Raw genomic sequence first — 20,739 nt, forward strand, 5'->3', positions numbered from 1 at the left:
GGCAAATGGGAAAAGCCAAGGAAGAAGGGAGGAGGGGATCAGAGAGAGGAGTAGGAGTAGGGACAGACAGGGTGGGGAAGGAATGGAAAGATGGAGGAGAAAACAAGGAAACTGGGTGATAAGTTGATAGAAATGGATAAAGAGGGAAGGAAGAGCTAGCAGATGGTCTGAGTTACTTTAATTTTCTTATACATGCAATATATAGACCAAAGACCAGCATCTATCTAAAGTGGTCGCCATCTTGTTACATATTATTAAGAGTGAGGAGAGAATGGGAACAACTGACTGATGGAGATGAGTTTCTCTGAGGGTTTAAGTCTTCCCTCCTGATTTAACCCCTTTCAGCCCAGGGCTCCCTATGGCCACGGTTGTCTCTCATCTCACAGGGCTCCCTGGGGGCAGGGTCTGGGTCCCTTCCATCAGACCAGGGTTCTGGGGGTGTAGAAGATACCCACAAAGACAGAATTGCCCCACAGCATTCGGGTTGGAGGGCAGGGAAGCCTTGGCCACGGCTGGGAAATGACATGCTCAGGACTGACCGTCCGGTTCGAGGACATCCAGAGCAAGGACCCTGGGGGCAGCTGACAGGTGACCTCTCCCCGGCCTGTTTGCACAGCTGTAACCCTAGGGAGACCAAATCCCCAGCACTTCCCTGGGAACCAGAGTTGGGGGGTGGGGGTGGCAGAAAGGAATGCGAGGGGCATGGGGCCAGATACTGGCCCCGGTTCCTTGCTCTGTTGATCTTGTAAGAGGACCAGGAGTTCCAATTATCAGTGGGAAAGGGCCAAGGAGTGCGAACAAGTTGTTTAAGGAGGGTGGGGTGGGCAGAGAAGGCTGGGTGGACCCTCCACTGGCGGGGGGGGGGGGGGGGGGGGGGGGGGGGGGAGGGCACTGAAGCAAAAGGAAGGAGCAGGATGCAGAGATTGAAGCAGGAGGGCCTCTGGCCCAGGGAAGGGGCAGGTGGGCCCCCAACCCATCCAGAGGAGAACGGGGCGGGGGGGGGAACACCAAAGGGACACTCTCTAGGGGGGACGGGGTCTATGTATTTACTTATTGCCAACTCCAGGGAAGGCAGCTTGGGCAGGGGAGGGAATGTCAAACTCAGATCAGATTTTAATCCTCCTCAGATATTACTGTGTGACTTTAAACAGGTCGCATTATCTCAGTCTGCCTCAGTCTCCTCATCTGCAAAATGGGCATGATAAGAGCGCTGATTCCCAGAATTGTGGATAATAAGAGCGTTACTTCCCAGGGTCGTTCAGGATCAGACAAGACGTTACATATAAAGTGCCCTGCAAACCTCAGAGGGCTGTATAAATAAACGTTGGCTAATAATAGGATTGCTCCGTTCTCCAACAGGTTCTTTCCCACTCCCACCCCCTAATTGTGGACGGCTTTAGTCTCCCGGCCTGGCCCCTTTACTGCTGGGGGAGAGTCAGAGCTTTGGAATCCTCTCTGATGATTTCAATCATTCCTCTAATTCTCATAGATGTGAACTGGAACCTTAGAGTCTGTAGCTCAACCGTCTAATTTTACAAAGGAGGAAACTGAGGCCCAGAGAGAGCGAGTGATTTCTCCGGCCCCGGAGGGGACCTCAGAGGCCATTTGGTCCAAACCCTTCACCACAGAATTGTTCAGAACCCACCACAACCAAGTGTGAACCCAAGCAGCTTTGCCCTAAACCCAGTGTGATCTGTCCTGTTCAGTGTCTTCTCTCAGCTTCCCCAGGTGCATCTCTCTCCGTCCCCCTGACCTCCGGGCAGCCATCAGCTGAACGACCCCTATGCTCCCCTCCATGGGCCGGAGCCTAGGGCGGTCAGGGGCCTGGATCCCGGCCTTAATCACAGGCGTGGCCGGCGGGGTGGACGCTGGGGCCGTTTCCCTCCCGGTCTCATACTCGGCGTGTGGGGCCCCCTCGTACCCCTCACTGCCCACTGCTCCCCGTGTCTCCCCCTCCCTCCTGGATTCTCCTCCCTGGGGGCAGGCGCCTTATGCATCTGCAATACTGATGGTTCCCAGCCGGGGTCTCAGAACCCCCAGGGGGGATCAGCTGCTGAATAACGTTTCCTAGAGAGGACGGGAGAGGAAGGGGCCCAGATGCCACCAACTTCTCCCACTGGAGCCCTGGAGAGAGGCCCCCCCATCTCTCTCAGGCTCCCCTGGAGAACCGAGGAGCAGCCGCCCCCTTCTCCTTCCTCACCTTCCCGGCCCTGGACTCACTTTAGTTTTCCAAAGCCCGATCCCGCCCCCACCCTGTTTCTGGGGGGTTGATTTTCCCCTTTGTTAAATGGGAAGGGGAGTGAAGGAAAGGGGAAGTCACACATGCTGGGCACCACGTAAGGTGCCCAGGCAGCTTTCGAACCCGGCTCCCCTGACTCCACTGTACCCCCCCCGAGGTGAGCTCCTCGAGGGCGCGTCCTCACTGCCCCACTGATGGCCTGCAGTCGTGGCTACCCGGGACCCCTTTCCCAAGGTGCCATCCTGTCCTGGCACCGGAGAAAAGCCCGGCCGGGCCAGCCCGGCCTCCGCCCCCCCCCCCCACTCCGGCCTAATCCAGCTCCAGCCCCGTCCTGTTTCCTGGAGCCGAGGTTTCCTCGGGTTAAAAAAGGGGAGGGGGCGGGGGAAGAGACGGGCCCAGGTAAACGGCAAGGCCGGACGCGCCCCTGGCCAGCTTCCTCCCCTGGAACCCGGGGTGACTGACTGGATGAACTTTCAAGGTCCCTCATCCCTGTGGCTGACTGGTCCAGAAGCAGCTCCCCGTTTCCTGAGGGACACCCCAAGTATGGGGATGGGGCTCCCTCCAGAGCCCAAAGCCTGACACTGCAGGGGCCTCCCCCTTTCCAAGCCAGAGAACGGGAGGGAGCCTCCCTCAGCCCAAACCTCCCTGCACTGGGCTCTCCTCAGGACCCCCCTCCCTGCCAGAGCGAGGCGAGCTGGGCATGGGGGAGGGGAGAGATGCCCCAAAGCAACCCTCGCCAGGGATGATGACTCAAGGAGGGAGAAACGGGCCGAGCCCCCAAGTCCCGGGGACAAAGCAGCCGGTCAGAAGGGCCTGAGCTGGGCCTGGGGCTTCCTCGGCCTGGGCTGTGTCCCTGTGCCGGCTCCGAGCCTGGAGTGGGCCCAGCGGAGGGACTTAGGCAGCTGGCGCTGCTCGGGCCCGGGGGAACCACGGTCTGTGGCACTGCCCACTGACCCGCAGCAGAGGGGCCAGCCCCGCCCGGGCCCCCAGAGACCCCAACAATCAGAGCCTGAGAGTCTCAAGGGCCCCGGGAGGCCCGTCAACCCGGGGGGAGGATCCACTTAGGAAGAGCTGCCTCTGGAGCCTCAGGGTGTCTGTGCTGCAGGGCCCCGGCCATGGGGGGATTTGCCTTCCTGCTCCACAGATCAAACCTCCCCCCCCCCAGGGAGGGAATCGCTCCCAGCCCAGGCTCCCCAAAAGGGGCCCCAAACAAGCAGTCGGGCAAAGGTCCAAACGCCCTTTATTCATCCAAGGCTTTGAGCTCCTCGGGAAGCAGGGACCCCATGGTGCTGTCCTCCCACATCATGTCCATCTCCCCTTCTTGGGTCTGAGCCAGCTGGGCCGTGTGCTCAAAGGCCGCCTGGAGCATGTGGGAAGCCAGGCAGGTGGCCCAGGTGACCACATAGGCCAGGTGCCAGGAGGTGAGGGCCGCCGTGCTCTCCACGTGCCAGTACAGTTGGCGCAGGAGGCCCAGGAACTCCAGGGAAAACCGGTTATCCAGCAGCGCCTGGAACAGAAGGCGGGTGAGCCCAAAGCGGGAGCCGGCGGCCGTCCCGCCGGCCCTGCAGCCTCCCCCGATGCTGACATGCCCCATGACCCTCTGGGCCCTCCTGGCGACCGTGTTTCTCACCGACCCTCCAGCTCCCATCCCCACCGACCCTCCAGTTTCCATCCCCACTGCCCATCCCAATCTCCTCCCCAACTGGTCTCCTCTGCTGACCCTAACAATCCTGGCTAACCACCCCTGGTGACCACCCTCTGCCCTTTCCCAGTTACTGCACCTCCAGCAGCCCCCTCACCTCTCTGCTGGTCCCGTACTGAGTGCCCCCTCATCCTGTCAGTAGCATCCTCTCTAACATCCACCCTCACTGACCGAGTCTCCTGCTCTCTCACCAACGCCCACCCCCAGCAAACCATTCCTGGCAATCGCCCCTGACCCTTTCTATTCACTGTGTCCCCCGATCATTCCCAACACCCCCCTCACTAATCACCTCTGACAATTCCCAGCCTCTCTGATCGGCTTTGATCACATCGATCCATTGATCACAATATCCATAGATATTTAACCTTCTTATTAACCATACGTCTACACACCATTCTAATATTCAATCCTGTTGATGTTACTCAATTGATCGCTACAATATCTATCCCAAATAAGCATTATTATTGACCCCCTTTCATTTCTCCTATTTGCTATGACCCTAATGTCCAATCCTGTTTCTATCACTCATGCCCCTTGCCTCTGATCGTGTCCCATACAGATCACCCCAACATTCACTGACGATCCCTGATCGTGTCTCATACGGATCACCCCAACATTCACTGACGAACCCTGATCCTGTCCCATATGGATCACCCCAACATTCACTGACAGTCCCAACACTCAGCCCTCAGTCACCCACCCCCAGCTAGCCCACGGTCCAAGCTCATAGACCATTCGCCTGCTAACTAGACTCCTCTTCCCTGCCTGGCCAGGCTCCCTCCTGAGCTCCCCAGCTTCCACCCTCACCAACCACTCCCACCGATCATCGATCCGTCCGTTCCCCGTGTCCAGGCCCGGCCCAGCCCTTGGCCCACTCACCAGCCGCTTCAGCTGCTTCACACCGAAGCGATGGACAGTCTGGCAGAGCCTCCAAGTGACCAGGAGGACCAGCAGGACCCCAAGCAGCAAGCTCTGGAACCAGTAATGGAGCAGTTTCTTCCAGGTGCCAAAGAAGAGGCCTAGGTAGCCACAGGCCGCTTGGCAGAGATGGCAAAGGATGAGGGGAGAATTCAGCATGTGGACGAGGACCAGTCTTGGCAGACGGAACAACAGAACATACCACAGGGTCACCAGAGCCCTCATTGCAGAGCCCAGGGGGCAGAAAAGGCAGGAGTGAGCTGGGAGGGGGGTCAGGCCCTCCGCTTCCTGGGCCAACCCCGACACCCAGTGGTTGAAGAGGAAGATCTTCAGCAGCAGGAAATTGTAAAGATGAATCCGATTCTGGAAAAGCTAAAGGGGAAGGGGGAGGCACAAGAAACTAGTCTTAATGAGTCGGGGCCTCGGCAGCCTCGAGGGGCCGCAGGACCCGCTTCCACAGCCCACTGGCTCTGCACCTGGGTCCTTACTTGATCTTTGCCAGAATTCACACCTTGTCTGGGTCTCTTCTATCCAATGAAAGGATTGGACTGGAAAACACTTCCTTAATCTGGGGTCCATAGGGGTTGGGGAGAGATTTAAGGGAGCCTGTGACCTTGGACAGGGAAAAATCACCCCCTTTTTTCACTGTCCTCCAAATGAGATTTAGCATTTCTTTGGATTGTGTCTGAGATGGGTCCTTGACTGGAACACAGAAAAAGTTAGGAAGTTTTCGACTGTCCGACTTTCCAGGGAACTAAACATTCTCAAGTGTCCAAAGATGAAAAGGTTAATGATTCCCATTTCCATTTCCTGTTGGATGCATTTTTTAAACTTACTTTTGCATCAGGACCCATCTGAGGTGCTGGATAAATATGGGGAAATGACAGGCCATGTGGAATAGAGGGAAAGAAGTAGGAAGACCCGAGTTCAAGGTCTCTGGGTCCATGCTAACCCAAGTTGATCACCTAACTTCTCATTGCCCTCAGGTGATCAGACTATAAATTACAGAGCAAATTAAGGGAATTTTTCCTTAAGGAGAGTATATTCACATCCCAGGTCTAGTCTCTAATAATCATGATGTCCAGCAGAAATGCATGGTGGAGGTGAACCAGTGAGGGCCGATGGAGAAGAACAGGAATCAAGAAGGGGGATGGGAATAGTATGGAGAGAAGAGAAGATGGGGACACTTAGGTGGTACCATAGTGCTTAGATCTCTGGCCTCGGAGTCGGGAAGTCAATTCCGGCCTCAGATACTTCCTAGCTGGGTGACTCTAGGAAACTCCCTTATCCCTGTTTTACCTCAGTTTCCCCATCTGTCAAGTGAGCAGGAAAGAAAAGGCGAACCCTCCAATGTCTTTCCCAAGAAAAACCCAAATGGGGCCACAAAAATTCAGACACAACTAATTAATTAAATAGGTTCAAATAAGATCAGTATTGGAGAGTGTCGAGCAAATTCCCAAGTGCTACAGAAATAACAGCTCTTCAATTTGGAACTATGCTCAAAAAGTTATCAAACTGTGCATACCCTTTGACCCAGCAGTGTTACTACTGGGCTTATACCCCAAAGAGATCTTAAAGAAGTGAAAGGGACCTGTATGTGCACAAATGTTTGTGGCAGCCCTTTTTGTAGTGGCTAGAAACTGGAAACTGAGTGGATGCCCATCAATTGGAGAATGGTTGAGTAAATTGTGATATATGAATATTATGGAATATTACTGTTCTGTAAGAAATGACCAACAGGATGATTTCAGAAAGGCCTGGAGAGACTTACACGAACTGATGCTGAGTGAAATGAGCAGAACCAGGAGATCATTATATACTTCAACAACGATACTGTATGAGGATGTATTCTGATGGACCTGGCCCTCTTCAGCAATGAGAGGAACCAAATCAGTTCCAATGGAGCAGTAATGAACTGAACCAGCTACACCCAGAAAAAAAACTCTGAGAGATGACTAAGAACCATTACATTGAATTCTCAATCCTTCTATTTTTGCCCACCTGCATTTTTTATTTCCTTCACAGACTAATTGTACACTATTTCAGAGTCCGATTCTTTTTGTACAGCAAAATAACAGTTTGGTCATGTATACTTATTATGTATTAATTTATACTTTCACATATTTAACATGTATTGGTCATCCTGCCATCTAGGGGAGGGAGTGAAGGGAAGGAGGGGAAAATTGGAACAAAAGGTTTGGCAATTGTTAATGTTGTAAAATTACCCATACACATAACTTGTAAATAAAAAGCTATTAAAATTAAAAAAAAATAACAGCTCTTATTCTGTCTGTAGACTTAGCAGATTATGACAATATGGACTCAAGACAGTCCCTATGAACTATTGCCAGAGAGTGGATCATGGAATTGTAGCCACGATACCCTGAGACCCAGAGAGGTTAAGGACGACATGGGCCAGAGGAATAAAGGCCATAGACCTTCCTTCATGCCCAGTGTCATATCTACAATTTCTGATGGGGGGGGGGGGCACCCGGCCTTTGCTGTAAAACCTCCTGGGATAGGAGCTCACTACCATTTTGATTGGTCCTCTCTGTTAGAAAATGCTTTATATTGTCAGCATCTGCCTTGCCATGTCCTCCACCCGTTGCTCCCCTTTCCGATCCCTCTTTCCCATAACATCCTTTCAGATTTTGAAGTCCATCATCCAGCCTCCTCTCCAGATTAAACATCCCTTATCTCTCCTATGACGCTCTGGAGTTCTCTGTCCTTCAGTTCCTCACCTTTCCACCCTGTGATTCAGATCCATGGAGTTAGGAAAGGGAGACTGGAGCCGGTTAGACCTTCACCCCAGAGGGCTGGATCTCTGTAATGGTCCGTTACATACTCTGGGACAAGTTGGACAGGGAGGTGATGGGGTAACATGGCTCAGTGGGTTCTAAGTCAGAAGCTGGCTTCCAAGCTCGTCTCTGATACTTCGGAGCTCCCTGTGTGACCATTCACTCCCTGAGCCTCCATTCCCTCATCTCCCTTATCCCAGATGATCTCTGGGGTCCCTTCTGGATAGTTAAGGCACAAATCCTATTACCCTTTGCTTAGAGCTGGAAGACTTCCTGGTGAAAAGAGCAAAGCCCAGATCTGGAAGCCATATATAGCACTTGTCTCACTTTACAGAGGAGGGAAGGAGGCCCAAGAGCTAAAGGGGTAAGGCTGGCCTTGGCTCCAAGGTGTGTGAGAGAACCAAGTTAATAGAGGCAGAATGGAGGAGTGAGGGGTGGGGAAAGGAAAACACAAGGAGGGAGATTAGAGTAACATCTCAATGAGCAGGGGGAGGAGAATCAGCCTTCCCCCTTCCCCTCCCCAGCTGTGATCTGGCCTTACCAGCACAGAGATCCTGACTGTTTGGAGTACAATGCCCAGAATGCTGGATCGGACTCGCACAGTGTCTGCCATCCTGGCTCTCTCCTGGCCACCTGACAGTAGATGACTTCACAGATATCCTCATGTGAGAAGGCCCGTTTCCACGGAGACGTGGTTGCTATGGGACACCAGGTACCCACTTCCACCTGTCCTGACCACTCACTGTCTCTCTCTCTCTCTCTCTCTCTGTCTCTCTCTCTCTCTCTTTCTCAGTCCCAGGGTTTCCAAGATACCAGACAAAGAAAAGGATGCTCCAGAGAGAGCTTGCAAGGAGGAGATCTCAGAGGCCAGCTGACCCCCGTACCCTTCATTTTATGGATGAGGAAACTGGGGCCCAAATGGAGCGACTTGTCCAGATCGGCAATAAGCGGTAAGATGAGAGTAGAAGCCAGTTCCTCTGAGTCTAGATTCTTGCGGTTGAAAATGGCTGGAAGATGCAGAAGGCTCAGCCGCCCAGAACTAGTCTAGCCTAGCTGGGGAGGGGGAGGGATTCAGAACCTCCAGCTCCTCCTGCTTCTCCCACCGACCCACAGAAGGAAGCCACTTATAGCATCTTCAGGCAGGGCACAAACCCCATTCAGGAGGGAGCGATCTCTCCCTCAGCCAAGGAGAAGGACCTGGAGCTGGGACATTTGGGAGAGAGAAGCAGGGGGCAAAGGGAAGTCTCTCTGTACTTCTGGGATAGTAGGGTCAGGGAAAGCAAGGGCAAAGCAAGACCTGAGATGAACTGGGAGTGAGCAGAGTCCTGGCAGCAGCAGGCTCTTGCCAGGCGTTCCTCTCCGAAAATCCCAGAGCCAGAAGGAAGCTCAGAAAAATCCTGTGGATCTCACCCACAGTCCCTTTGTATCCCCCATTGCTTCCTTTCTCCATCCTCCAATAGCTCTTAGACCCTCCCAATGGGAGCAGAGAGACCTGGTCAATAGGGGCACGGAACCCTAGGACCAAAAAGAAATTTCCAGACCACCTTATAGGTATTGGGGATCATGATACTCAATGGATGCATTAATTAGTTCTGCTGAATTGGGTTTTTTTTTCATTTTTAATTTTTGTTGCCAAAGATGGATCACTGAGACCAATGGATGTGTTCGGAAATGGAAGTTGTGTAAAAATAAATACTTGGAAATTCTCATTGACAGGAAAATGGTGAAACAATCCATGATACATGAATGTGATAGAAGGCAAAAATGCAAAGAGGCATGGGAAAGATTCCTGCACTGATGCAAGATGTCAAGGGAGAAAAACCAAGAAAACAAGATGCACGATGACCCCAATTATGTAAATGGAACAAACAACAAGAGAACTAGGTATTGACATTTGGGTAATTATAATGAGCAAGCCTGACCTCAAAGGAGGAATGTGAAAGGCAAGCACTTCCCTCCCTTCTTTAGAGAGGTGTGGGAGGCAAAACATACTTTCAGATCTGATCTGATGTATTAGTTAGTTTGGCTGAACTGATTTTTTTTCTCTTCCTTTTTTAATCAATGTTTCAAGAGATGGTTCTCTAGGTGGGAAGGATGATGTTAAAGCAAAATTTAAGAAATTTTTTAAAAGATACCAGTTTGTTAAAATATTCCTTGACCTTTAAAGGGCTCAGACCCCAGACCAGGTGACCAAAGTTAAGTAAGAAGTTTTCATCCTGGGTGGCTCAGGAAAGGAATCTGGACTTGGGTGCTAGTCCTAGCTCTGATGGTCCACTTCCTGCGACTCCCCTTCCCATTTAAAGGCAGCATAATTGTTTCTTTGGAAAATGTTATGGCTTCTCTGTTCATTTCATCTCTAAGGAAAGGGCTACAGTTCATTTCCCACTCCCATGGAGTCCTTTTTTATAGCTCTGCAAATCAAAGTACATCTTTCTACTGCCTATCAGGCTCAGGCCAATGGACAGACTCAGGACCCAACCATACATTGGGACAAGGCTTTCCTGTCACTGCCACTGAGGTAATTTACAATCTTTTTTATAATTACAATTATTTACAATAATTTACAAAATAAGCACACTGGAAATGGTATCACATACTAACTAGTCAAGCTTTTTGATAAACAGGACTCCCTTCCCACCCCCTGGACAAATGGTTCATCCTTTCCTTGATTGATTGATTGATCCCTTCCATTGCACTTTGGGATAGCTCCCATTGTGAGGGTCACTTTGCTTATGTGGAGGCTACATTTACCTCCATAGCTTCTTCCTACTTCTCTTCTGCCCTTTGTGACACAGCAAAACAAGTGTAATCTCCATCTTCTACATAAGGGACCTCTAAACCTCTGAAGACAGCTGTCAAGAGCCCTCCCGCAATGATAGCTGAAGAGAAGTCTTCGATTCCTCCCGATAAACATACTCCAGTTCCGTGGTTGCTGTTGTTAACTGATCCTCCAATGGCATTATTGATTCAGAGCCCCTTTCCTCATCTGTAAAATGAGGGGAAGTGGTCAGATGACCTCTCAGGTCCCTTCAATCACTGGTCTGTGAGCCTAAGATTCTGTTAACCCTTCTCTGGCCAGGTGAATGAAGTTCCTTCTTGAAATGTTCTGCTAGGAACTGAACACGTTACTCCAGCTGGCATCTAACCAGCGCAAATAGAGTACATTGGGACTGTCACTCCCAGCTTCCTTTAATGCATTCTAAGATTGCAAGGGCTTTTGACTCCTTTTGTGCATAAAAATGCCTTTCTCACTCAGACTTGCTCCCTTGCCCCATTGCACATGCTTAATAAATGTTTATAAATGGATCTTATCTTCAGGAAGCTGACTTTTTGAACCCAACTATAAAACTTTACATTTATCTTTATTAATTTCATTTTATTTGAATTGAACCAGTGTTCTAGCTCATCTTACTGGACCTTGATCTTTTCGACCAACCTGTTAGATATATCTTCATACGCTTGTATAATATAAAAATTGCTAGCATTTATACAGGATGTCCCAAAAATCTTAGTATAGTTTTAAGATAAATTATAATTTATTTAAATTTAGGTAACTTATGTTTTAAGTTACTATAACAAGTTTAAATAATTTTAAGTTGTACTAAGATATTTGAAACCTCCCATATGATACTTGAAGTTTTACAAAACACTTTACATGTTATCTCATTTGGCCCTCACAATTACCCTGTGAGTAAAGTGCAAATAATAGGCAGATATGATAAGCAAACCATAAACACCTTTCTCCAAATCATTGCTAAGGATGATAAACAGCTTTGGGCCAAGCATAGATTCCTGGAGCATTCCCCAGGAGACCCCTTCCAAGCAGTTTGTGACTGCTCTTTGAGACTGGGTCATTCAACTAGTTCCATATGTATCTAACCATACAATTGTCTACTTCACACTTCTCCATCTTTGCCACAAGAATTGCATGAGTCTTGTCAAATGTTTTGCTAAAATCTAGGTAAATGGCTTCTACAGTATGCAGTTGATCTAATCTACCAGTCAAGTAACCTTGGAAGGAAGTGAGGTTAGTCTGGTTGGACCTGTTCTTGATGGAGCCATGTTAGCTCTTTGGGGATCATTTCCTTCTCCAAATATTTGTTGCCTATGCCTTTGGTAGTTCATCCTGTAATTTTTCCAAAAATCAAAAGAAAGCTCATTATCCTATAGTTTGCAGACTCTATCTCTTTCCTTTTGGAGATGGGCATTTGTCTTTCTCCATTCTTGTGTCATCTCCAAGATTCTCTACAATCTTTCAAAAATCACTAACAATGACTCAGTCATAATATCAATAAACCAACCCATAAGCATTTATTAATCATTTACTGTGTCTCAGGAACCGAGCTAAACATTGGGGATACAAAGAAGAAATAAATATAGTCCCTTTCTTCAAGGAGCTTATACTCTCATAGGGGAGAAAATTGAAGAGGCATCTTGGTAGAGAGAGACAGAGAGATATAGAAGAAGACAGAGACAGAAAAAAAAACAGAGACAGAGACAAAGAGACAAAGTGACAGAGACACAGAGAAACAGAAACAGACAGGTATAGAGAGACACAGACACATAGAGAGAGAGGCAAACAGAGACAGAGACAGAGGCAGAGAAACAGAGAAACAGAAATGGAGAGAGATAGCGGCAGAGATAGACAGAGACAGGTATAGAGAGACACAGACACAGAGACACAGAGAGATAAAGGCAGAGACAACGAGACAGACAGAAACAGAGACAGAGAGATTAAGTGGAGAGAAAATTCATTAAATACCCACCATATGTCAAGCATTGTGTCAAGCACCAGAGACACAAATGCAAAACCAAATAAGCAAATGGTCCCCTCCCTCAAAAAGCTTTCATTCTCAAGGAAAGACAGAGGGATGGGCCTGTAACATCCATCGAGGTTTGAGAGGATGAGAGGCCCGGAGGTAGAGGTCTGCTTCCAAGCAAGATCCTGCATGGGAGCCCAGGGTGGCTCCAGGGCCTGAGTCCAAGATTTGATGGAAGAGAAGGTGAGGAGGATAAAAACTTCCTCAGGCGGACTAATTTTTCTTTTTGTCTTTAGAACTTCATTCTGGGCAGTTTTTTACAGCTCCTGTGCTGTTCTCCCCATAGAATTTTAATCCACAAGACCACGAATATTTGTTCTAAATCCTTTGAACTCTGCACTCCCCCAAATTGAGGGTACAAGCTGGAGCTTCCGGCTTTCTTCTGAGTTGAGAAGAGAGTGATCACTCCTCCAGCTTTTCTCACTTCTCTTTCAGAAACCATCTCCTTTTTGCTGGTAAGACTCAGGTCCTGACTCTTCCCCCAACTGTTTCCCCCACCTTTTGAAAAATGAAGTTATTGGTATAATAAGGCTGGAGAGGATTATCTTCTCTGTTGGGGCAGATGAAGAATTCCAGAAGATGGCTCAGTCCTTGAGCCCCCTTTTCCCATGAAGTTATGCTTCGAATACCAGCTTGTAATCTATTTCCTGAACTCTTCATCCATTTCCTCTTTCTGTACAGGTGGTCTGTAGAATACTTTCAATGACAAAATAGCCTCCCCTCATGTTTCCTTTGCTTCTTTGTCCAAATGTTCTTCCATCAAAATTTAAAAAGGGAAAAAATGCTTAAAATAAAAAATGAATAAAAAATAAATCTTTTGAAAAATAAAATATATGCCGTATATACTCTTTCAGAACCATATTCTAGTCATAGATCACCTCCCATTAAGTCTTGGGGATACTTGGGAGGTCAAATTCACCTGCTTGCATTAATATCTCAAGTTAACTTGCTCTCTTAAATCTTTTACTTTCACATTTCTAATTACTTCTTATTACAATTTTTGTGTATTTGTATATACACATCTAAGGCCATAGATTTTTATCTGGTTCTTTTCTTGGATTTTCCCTGTAGATTTCTTTATTTTAACACTTAATTTTCTATGTTTTTATCTTTATGAATTTGACAAACACTAATAAATATGAACTTTTTTCATAAAAAGAATAGAAAAAAAAGGTTCCCTTATATATACTTTGCCTCTTTTAATGTTAGAAGAACAAAGTTATCCTAAATTCTGGTCATTTTTCCATACAGTGTAAATTCTGTGCTATTCCATCCTAAAGAGTATTTACTAAATTTCAATCCTGTAATTCCAATATTGTCCTGCTTGAACATGTCCTTTTCCAAACTTCTAGTAGTTGTTGAGTCATTTTTCAGTCCTGTCTGACTCTGCCTGACCCCACTGGGGAGTTTCTTGGAAGAGATAATGGTGCAGTTTGTCATTTCCTCCTCTGTCCCATTTGACAGAGGAAGAAACTGAGGCAAGCAGAGTGACATGGTTTTTCCTAGAGTCACACAGCTCAGAAGTATCCCTAACTGTCCCTGCCTTTTTCTATGCATACTTTTAAAAAAGCAATTAAAAAAATTCATTGATGTTTCCTTCCTTCCTTTTATTTTACACTACCATTATCCCCGCCATCCCGATTTTGCGACTCCCCAGCAACTAGTGAAGAAGCACTTTGTGTGTGTTCATGGTGGATGCCCAGAAGAAACCAGCCATAGTCGATTTACCCTCCTCAAAAAGAATAGAGTTCAAAGAGTTTAAGGGGGGAAAAAAGGCTCCTGAACCTCCTTGGAGATTCCCACCTTTTTATCCTATATTCTTCCTCTCTGTTGCTCATGCTCCAGCATCCCAGCTGGCAACGGTCTCCCTCACCACCTGTGCCTCCTAGAAGCTCTTCCCGCAGTACACAGATCAAGCGCCCCAGTCTACACAGCGGATACCTTCCGTGCTCCCAAAACTGTTAGGGCCTTCTCTACCAAACGCCTTTGTGTTTCATTCCCTTGTCTTTGCTCTCTGTGGGTGTCTGGGATAGACAAAGAGCCTGCTTCTGGAGAGCTGTGATGGCAAGTACAGTGTCCTAGAGTCTTATGGTCCGTAGAGTCCTACGCTCTATGGGACATGCACACACAACAATTGTGTGGTTCTGTTTGGGTCAGCCAGTCACAGGTAATGGGAGACATTCAAAAGCCATTGGGTTCCTGCCATGTCTTCTTATTAGTTTGGGTCCATTGTTCTAGAGCAGGGGTCCTCAACTACAGCCATGGGCCAGATGCGGCAGCTGAGGACGATTATTCCCCTCACCCAGGACTAGGAAGTTTCTTTATTTAAAGGCCCACAAAACAAAGTTCTTGTTTTTACTATAGTCCAGCCCTCCCACAGTCTGAGGGACAGTGAACTGGCCCACTATTTAAAAAGTTTGAGGACCCCTGTTCTAGACTTTTTTGAATTATGCCCTTTGTGTTAACTATGGCTCCAAGCTTTGGGATGCTCTAATTACAACATGTGGGTGACCAAAAACGTGCTGGAAACAAAGCCCTTAGGGCCATAACACCATCCCTCTCTTCTCCCTTGTTTCTCTTCAGCAACTGCCTTCCCCACCCCTTCCCCATCCCCATTTATTCCACTGTCTCTTACCTTTCTCTTCTGGATAGAAGGGAAAAGAAAAGGTCACCTGATGAGTCAGAGGCACAAAGGATCTCACCCTCTCATCTTAAAATCAAGCTCAGAGGTGATTAATGATTTGTTCAGAAATCATCCAGAAATTAAGTGTCAGAGACGAGATTTGAACCCAGACCCCGCTGGCCCCAAATATGATGCACTGCCCATTACACTACACCACCCTGAAGGGAGAGAAAGTCATTCCTGTGACCCTTTCTCCAATTTAACCTCTATTGTTTGAAAGTCCCAGGCTCTGCATTAGCTTGTTACTGTGCCTGCCGGGGGAGTGTAGAGAGGTCCTCTAGCCACCAGGGGGTAGCAACAATCAATACTAGAATGGATCCTTGCAGAGATCCACATTGTGGTGCTTGGGCTTCTGGGGGTTCCCTTTCTCCTTCCTTTAGTCAGACAGGAAGAAAGCATGTATTAAGCACCTACTGTGTACCAGCCCGTGCTAAGCCCTTTACAAATATTATCCCATTTGATCCCTCACAACAAGCCCTTTGGGAGACAGATGCTGTTATTAAACTCCTTTTACTTGGAGGAATCTGGCAGAGAGCAGCTAAGAGACCTGCCCAGGATCATAGAGAAATTGTCTCAGGCTGGATTTGAGGTCACGTTTCGCAGACTCCAGGGCAGTGTACCCCGCTCTCCTCCCGGTTGCCCCCCTTCTCCCCCCCCCCCGCTCGCACACTTAACCCTGAGCCTTGGAGAACCCCTGATTTCGGTGACAAGGGACCCAGAAGCCACGTGGTCCAACCCTACATCGGTGGGCATCTCCTCAGCCGCTGTTCCTGAAAAGTAGCAACCAAAGGCTTTGCGTGTATTGTATCATTTCATCAGCACGTGTTGAGGCAGGATCGGGGACCAGAGAGTTTTATCAACTCCCAGGACCAAAGAGTTAAACTATTAGCTCCCCAGGCCCAGAGGCCTCCTCTCTGAAAGCCCCTTGAGTTGCCTTCCTTGGCTCTCATCCGATCACCTCTGGTCACCTTCAAGCCCTATTCCCCAGCTGGCCGACCCTCAGATTTTTTTTCAAACTTCAGCCACAATCCCCTTATCTCATTCTCACTTACGGTTTGGGATTATTGTGGTTGTTTTTTTTAACTCAGGTGTATGATATCATATTAATGCCTAATAAATCTCATCTCATTAGCTAGAGCCCATTGTTCTGGCCTGTTGAGACCTTCTGGAATCCTTGCTCTGGATTAATGATACTCCCACCTTTGCTTAACCATCCCTCCTAGCTTTGTGTCCATCCTAAACTCAATGACACCTGAAGTTTTATCCGGGTCATTTTTTAAAGCAGAATCACAGAGATTCCCACATAAATGGCCAGGATTCTCCACCAGAGCTCTCCCTTCTAGAGGCCATTGGATTGTTATTAACTGTTCTTTGGGTGAACCAGTCAGTCAGTTCTAAATCTAGCCAGCCCTGATCACTTCTTCTTCTCCTCATGGGAGACTGTGTCAAAAGCCTCGCTCAAACTAGATAACCACGTTGCATGACTCCCAATCTTGTTGTTGGGGAGAAAAAAGAAAAAGAAATCAAGGATTCAATTCCAGTCCGCATTTCTAGGAAATAAAATGGTCTGCTTGCGTCCTGTTTCTGGTGACACTCCCAAAATTCTTGGATGTCACCACAAGCTTTTTCCAGATGTTCATTAACCAACTTCTTAATGACACATTTTAGAAGTCTGCCAGAAGTTGAAAGAAAATTTCCTAGCCTTTGGTTTATAGACTCAAGCCCTTCCTTTTTTTCTTTTTGTTTTTCTTTTTTTAGAAACTGGGGCATCTACTTTGCTGTAATCCTGAAGCACCTCTCTCCATTCCCCACAACCTCTAGCAATAAATAGCTCCGCAATTACAACCGCCAGCTCTTTCATTACCCCACAATATAGTTCATCTGGGCCATATGACAAAACTCATTAAAGACAGCTGGGTACTCTTCTACAATTTACCCATTTACCTGGATACCAACTCCCTATCGCTTATTTCTACATTGTTCTTTTCTTGTCCAAAGCTCATTTATTTTGGCAGAGAAATGCTTTTGAAGAGTTATAAAATAATTTGCATTTATTTGTATATTTTTATATTTTCTTATATGCATATGTTGTATTATTAATGGAAAATAAAACTCCTTGAGAGCAGGGACTGCTTTTGTTTTATCTCCGATCCCAAGCACAGTGACTGATATAGAAGAAGTGCTTAATAAATACTTAGAACAGAACAGTGAATAAAATACTCAAATACTCCAGTGTATCTAAAGACCCATCAATGTAAATATTTTTTCCAAGGATACAGATCCAATGGATGAATGTTGGACTTGTCCTTCCATACAGGGCATATACCCAGCTGAGGTCTCTAGACAACATGAGAATATCATTAGAGAACAGAAGTCCAATGGTTAGCTTCATGCTTTCACCAGTTGATTTTCTTTCCATTCAAACATTCCTTGGATGAAATAATTTATTCCACTTCTCCTTTAAAATTTCTTGCTTGGGGGGCAGCTAGGTGGTGTAGTGGATAGAGCATCACCCCTGAAGTCAGGAGGACCTAAGTTCAAATTTGACCTCAGACACTTAACATTTTCTAGCTGTGTGACCCTGAGCAAGTCACTTAATCCCAATTGCCTCAGCAATAAAAAAAAAATTTTCTTGCTTGTAACATGCGGCAAACTATTCCCACCTATTGTGTGCCCTCCTTCTTCCAACCCCACATTGCCCCTCAGTGCTCCCCAACTTTATCTTTAGAAGCTAATTTTCCATGACTTCTAACAGACAATATCACCAACAGAATTGTGGTTCTGTTTCAGGGGAAAGGCTAAATAAATAAATATTATAAAATAATATATTAAAATAATACATAATAAATAATAATAAAATAAATAATTTATAATATATAATATAATAAAAGATTTAATAAATAATTTTCAATTTACCAAAAACATTTCTCCTCCTGTTCAATTCTAGGCCAAACTCCTGGTCCCTTTGCAATACTGGTATAGTTAGGGGAAGAGACAGACAGATGGAGAGAGACAGACACCAGGCGTCTTTCATCTATTTGATTTTTACCACGTGGCTAATTGGACCAAATTCTTTTGAGCGATTATGGTTCTCCCAGAAAACACTCTGTAATGTTCTGGGATTCGATGACAAGTGGCACAATATCATCTGCAAAAATCTGCTCGTCTCCATAGAGCATCCCTCTTCACCTTGGACTCCCAAACGGATTTATTAACAGAACTGAGACAAACACGTTGGGCAGTGAAATGGCTGGGCATGAAATCAGGAAAATCCAGCTTGAGCTGCTAAGTATGACCCTGGACAAATCACTTGACCGCTGCTGCCTCAATTTCCTCAACTACAAAATCTGAATCACTGATTTTCTCCCAAAGATATTGTGAGGAGCAAATGAAGTAATATTTGTAAAACGCTTGGCACAGATGCTTTAAAAAAGTTTGTTAACTTCCTTTGGCAAATACCCTAAAGTAACAACAGGAGATAGTTGACTGTCCTGGGGGAAAGAGAAGGATTGCAGAAAGAAGACCCGTGTTCCAGGGAATGGCACAATAATAATTGGAGTTGACCTGCCAGCCCTGCCTTCTCCCCGATAGCATCATTATCCCACCCACCTGCCGAGTCCAATCCCTCCTTTGTTCTTTCCCCCACTACAGCTCTGACAAACCTCCCCTGCTTGTTATCGTTGTCCTTTCCTTGCCAACTTCTGCTCATTCCAAGATTTCACACACCTGGAACTATTTTTACAGGACCATCAAACATCTCCACCCAGCATCCCTCACACTGAGCTTTTATCCCCAGCCCAGAGCCTCCACCCTGAGCCCGGAGATCCCTCCCTGACGCTGAGCTCCATCCCTGACACAATCCATCCCTCTAGAACACCCAATCTCCACCCCAGACACTAATGCCCTCCCCAGAACTGAGCTCCCTCGTTCCCAGCCCTTGGCTCTCTTTAATTAAATCTCTTCCACTCTCAGAGATCCAGGGATACACAAAGCCAAAAGAAAAAAAAAAAATGAATGCTGCATGAATCACTAGAAAACTCCTGAGAACAGCATCTTCACTTATATGTAAAGGTTTTTAACAAAGAAACTTGGGACTCTTTCCTACCCTGGGATACTTTTTTTAAAGGGGAAGAATTCTCAATGGTAGAGGGAGAAGGGTCCCAGTTAGAAGGATTCTCCAAGAGGTAGGAGGCATCTGCACACACAGCCTGGAAAGCCTGGGAGTTGAGAATCTCCCTGAAAGTTGGAGGTGGAGGGGGGGGGGCATTCTGCCACACACCCCCCACAGCCTCCATTTCCCCACCCCCTTCTAGGCAAAGAAAATCTGGCTACATCTGAGGAATTCTTTTCAAAAGATTTTCCTGATGCGTTTTGTCTTCATATCGCAGTCAGATCTGAGAGAACAAAGCCCCTCGTCCCCACCCAGACAGAATCCATCCTTGTAATCCCCACAAAAGCTGAGCCAAAAACCTTATACCCCGTCCGAATGTCTGACATGTATATGACACTCAACCCCAGAGGGAGGGAAGGCTTCAGTATCCGATCCCAGGGAACTTTATTGCTTTAGCTTTTAAAATAGATTTTTATTGATAGTTTGCTTTTACATCATTTAGATTTCACTGTTTCCCTTCTCTGTGCTCTCAGAGTCACACCTTGTCACAAATGATTTTTGACAGAGACCAAGAGATAGAGGGGGATGGAGGAAAGAGACAAGAAGGGAAGGGAAGAGCATGAGGGAGGAGAGGTAGAAAAGGAGGGGAGGGAGAGGGAAGAGAAGGAGGAGGAGGAAAAGGAGCAGGGAAGGATGAGAAAGAAAAGAAAAAGGGGGAGGAGGAAAATAATATATCCAAAAAATTTTACATTCTATACAGTGTTTGCTTCCTAAGGACGACCCCATCACCTATCCAAAGACAGGGGGAAGATGTCTTCTCATAGCTCGCTCTTTAAACCAAGTTTAGCCTTTATAATTCCGAAATGAGTTTTGCTTGCTTTGCAGCCATTGTTCCTCACATTTACATTTTGTGGTCATTATGACTTATTTTCTTGGCCCTGTGCACTTCACTTTGATTCAGTTTAGGTAACTCTGTCCATGTTTCTTTGTGTTCATTCTGTTCATTTCTTAAAGCACAGTAAGATGTTACTACCTCACACACCACAATTCATTTCTCAATTAATGGGCATTTATTTTGTTCCTCGATCTTTGTCGTCACAAAAAAAAATCATAAATATTTGGTATATAGTCTTTTTTAAATTAATGACATCCGGGGATTCCTCCTAAAATTGGTATCTCTTAAGTCAAAGGGTTTGCACATTTTAACCATTCTATTTGAATGATTCCAAAATGCTTTGAAAATGGCTGTATCACTTTGTGCCTCTCCCAATAATCCACGAGTGTGCCTTTCTTTCCACAATCTCTCCAACTTTGTTTCTCATTTTTCATCTTTGCTCATTTTCTAGCTATGAGGTAAAGCCTCGAGGCTGTTTTGATTTATTTTTTTCTTAGTATTTGTGATATGGAGTATTCATTCGTGTGATTCTTAACCCAATGAGATTCTTTTTATGAGAATTTTTGAACATTT

At 46.8% G+C, this 20,739-nt stretch overlaps 1 protein-coding gene and 1 long non-coding RNA gene across 3 annotated transcripts; one reads left to right on the forward strand and one right to left on the reverse strand.

Annotated features, from left to right (window-relative positions):
• Nucleotides 1–3,462: 3,462 nt before the first annotated feature.
• Nucleotides 3,463–8,335, reverse strand: TMEM270 (transmembrane protein 270). The gene is made up of 3 exons (XM_003770473.2): nt 8,199–8,335; nt 4,821–5,231; nt 3,463–3,746 (listed from the first exon to the last, which is right to left on the reverse strand). Exons 1-3 carry the CDS (start codon nt 8,268–8,270, stop codon nt 3,480–3,482), a joined length of 750 nt encoding a protein of 249 aa, XP_003770521.1. The 5' UTR covers nt 8,271–8,335; the 3' UTR covers nt 3,463–3,479.
• An 81-nt stretch (nt 8,336–8,416) lies between these two features.
• LOC116423476 lies at nt 8,417–19,889 on the forward strand. 2 transcript variants are annotated; one of them, XR_004234092.1, is made up of 4 exons: nt 8,417–8,607; nt 9,374–9,541; nt 10,019–10,175; nt 18,108–19,889. It is a non-coding gene; the product is annotated as an uncharacterized LOC116423476 (long non-coding RNA). The 2 variants fall into 2 exon arrangements; XR_004234093.1 differs by having other exon boundaries at nt 10,067–10,175.
• The last annotated feature ends 850 nt before the right edge of the window (nt 19,890–20,739 follow it).

Source organism: Sarcophilus harrisii, chromosome 4 (assembly GCF_902635505.1).
Source record: "Sarcophilus harrisii chromosome 4, mSarHar1.11, whole genome shotgun sequence".
In the NCBI taxonomy this organism is placed as follows: domain Eukaryota; kingdom Metazoa; phylum Chordata; class Mammalia; order Dasyuromorphia; family Dasyuridae; genus Sarcophilus; species Sarcophilus harrisii.

Excerpts from the sequence above, each read along its gene's own strand:
- TMEM270 (XM_003770473.2), bottom strand. The coding sequence starts at position 8,270 with ATGGCAGACACTGTGCGAGTCCGATCCAGCATTCTGGGCATTGTACTC. Across the intron at positions 5,232-8,198 it reads CAGTCAGGATCTCTGTGCTG|CTTTTCCAGAATCGGATTCA; the intron begins GTAAGGCCAGAT and ends CTTCCCCTTTAG. Across the intron at positions 3,747-4,820 it reads TGAAGCAGCTGAAGCGGCTG|GCGCTGCTGGATAACCGGTT; the intron begins GTGAGTGGGCCA and ends CTTCTGTTCCAG.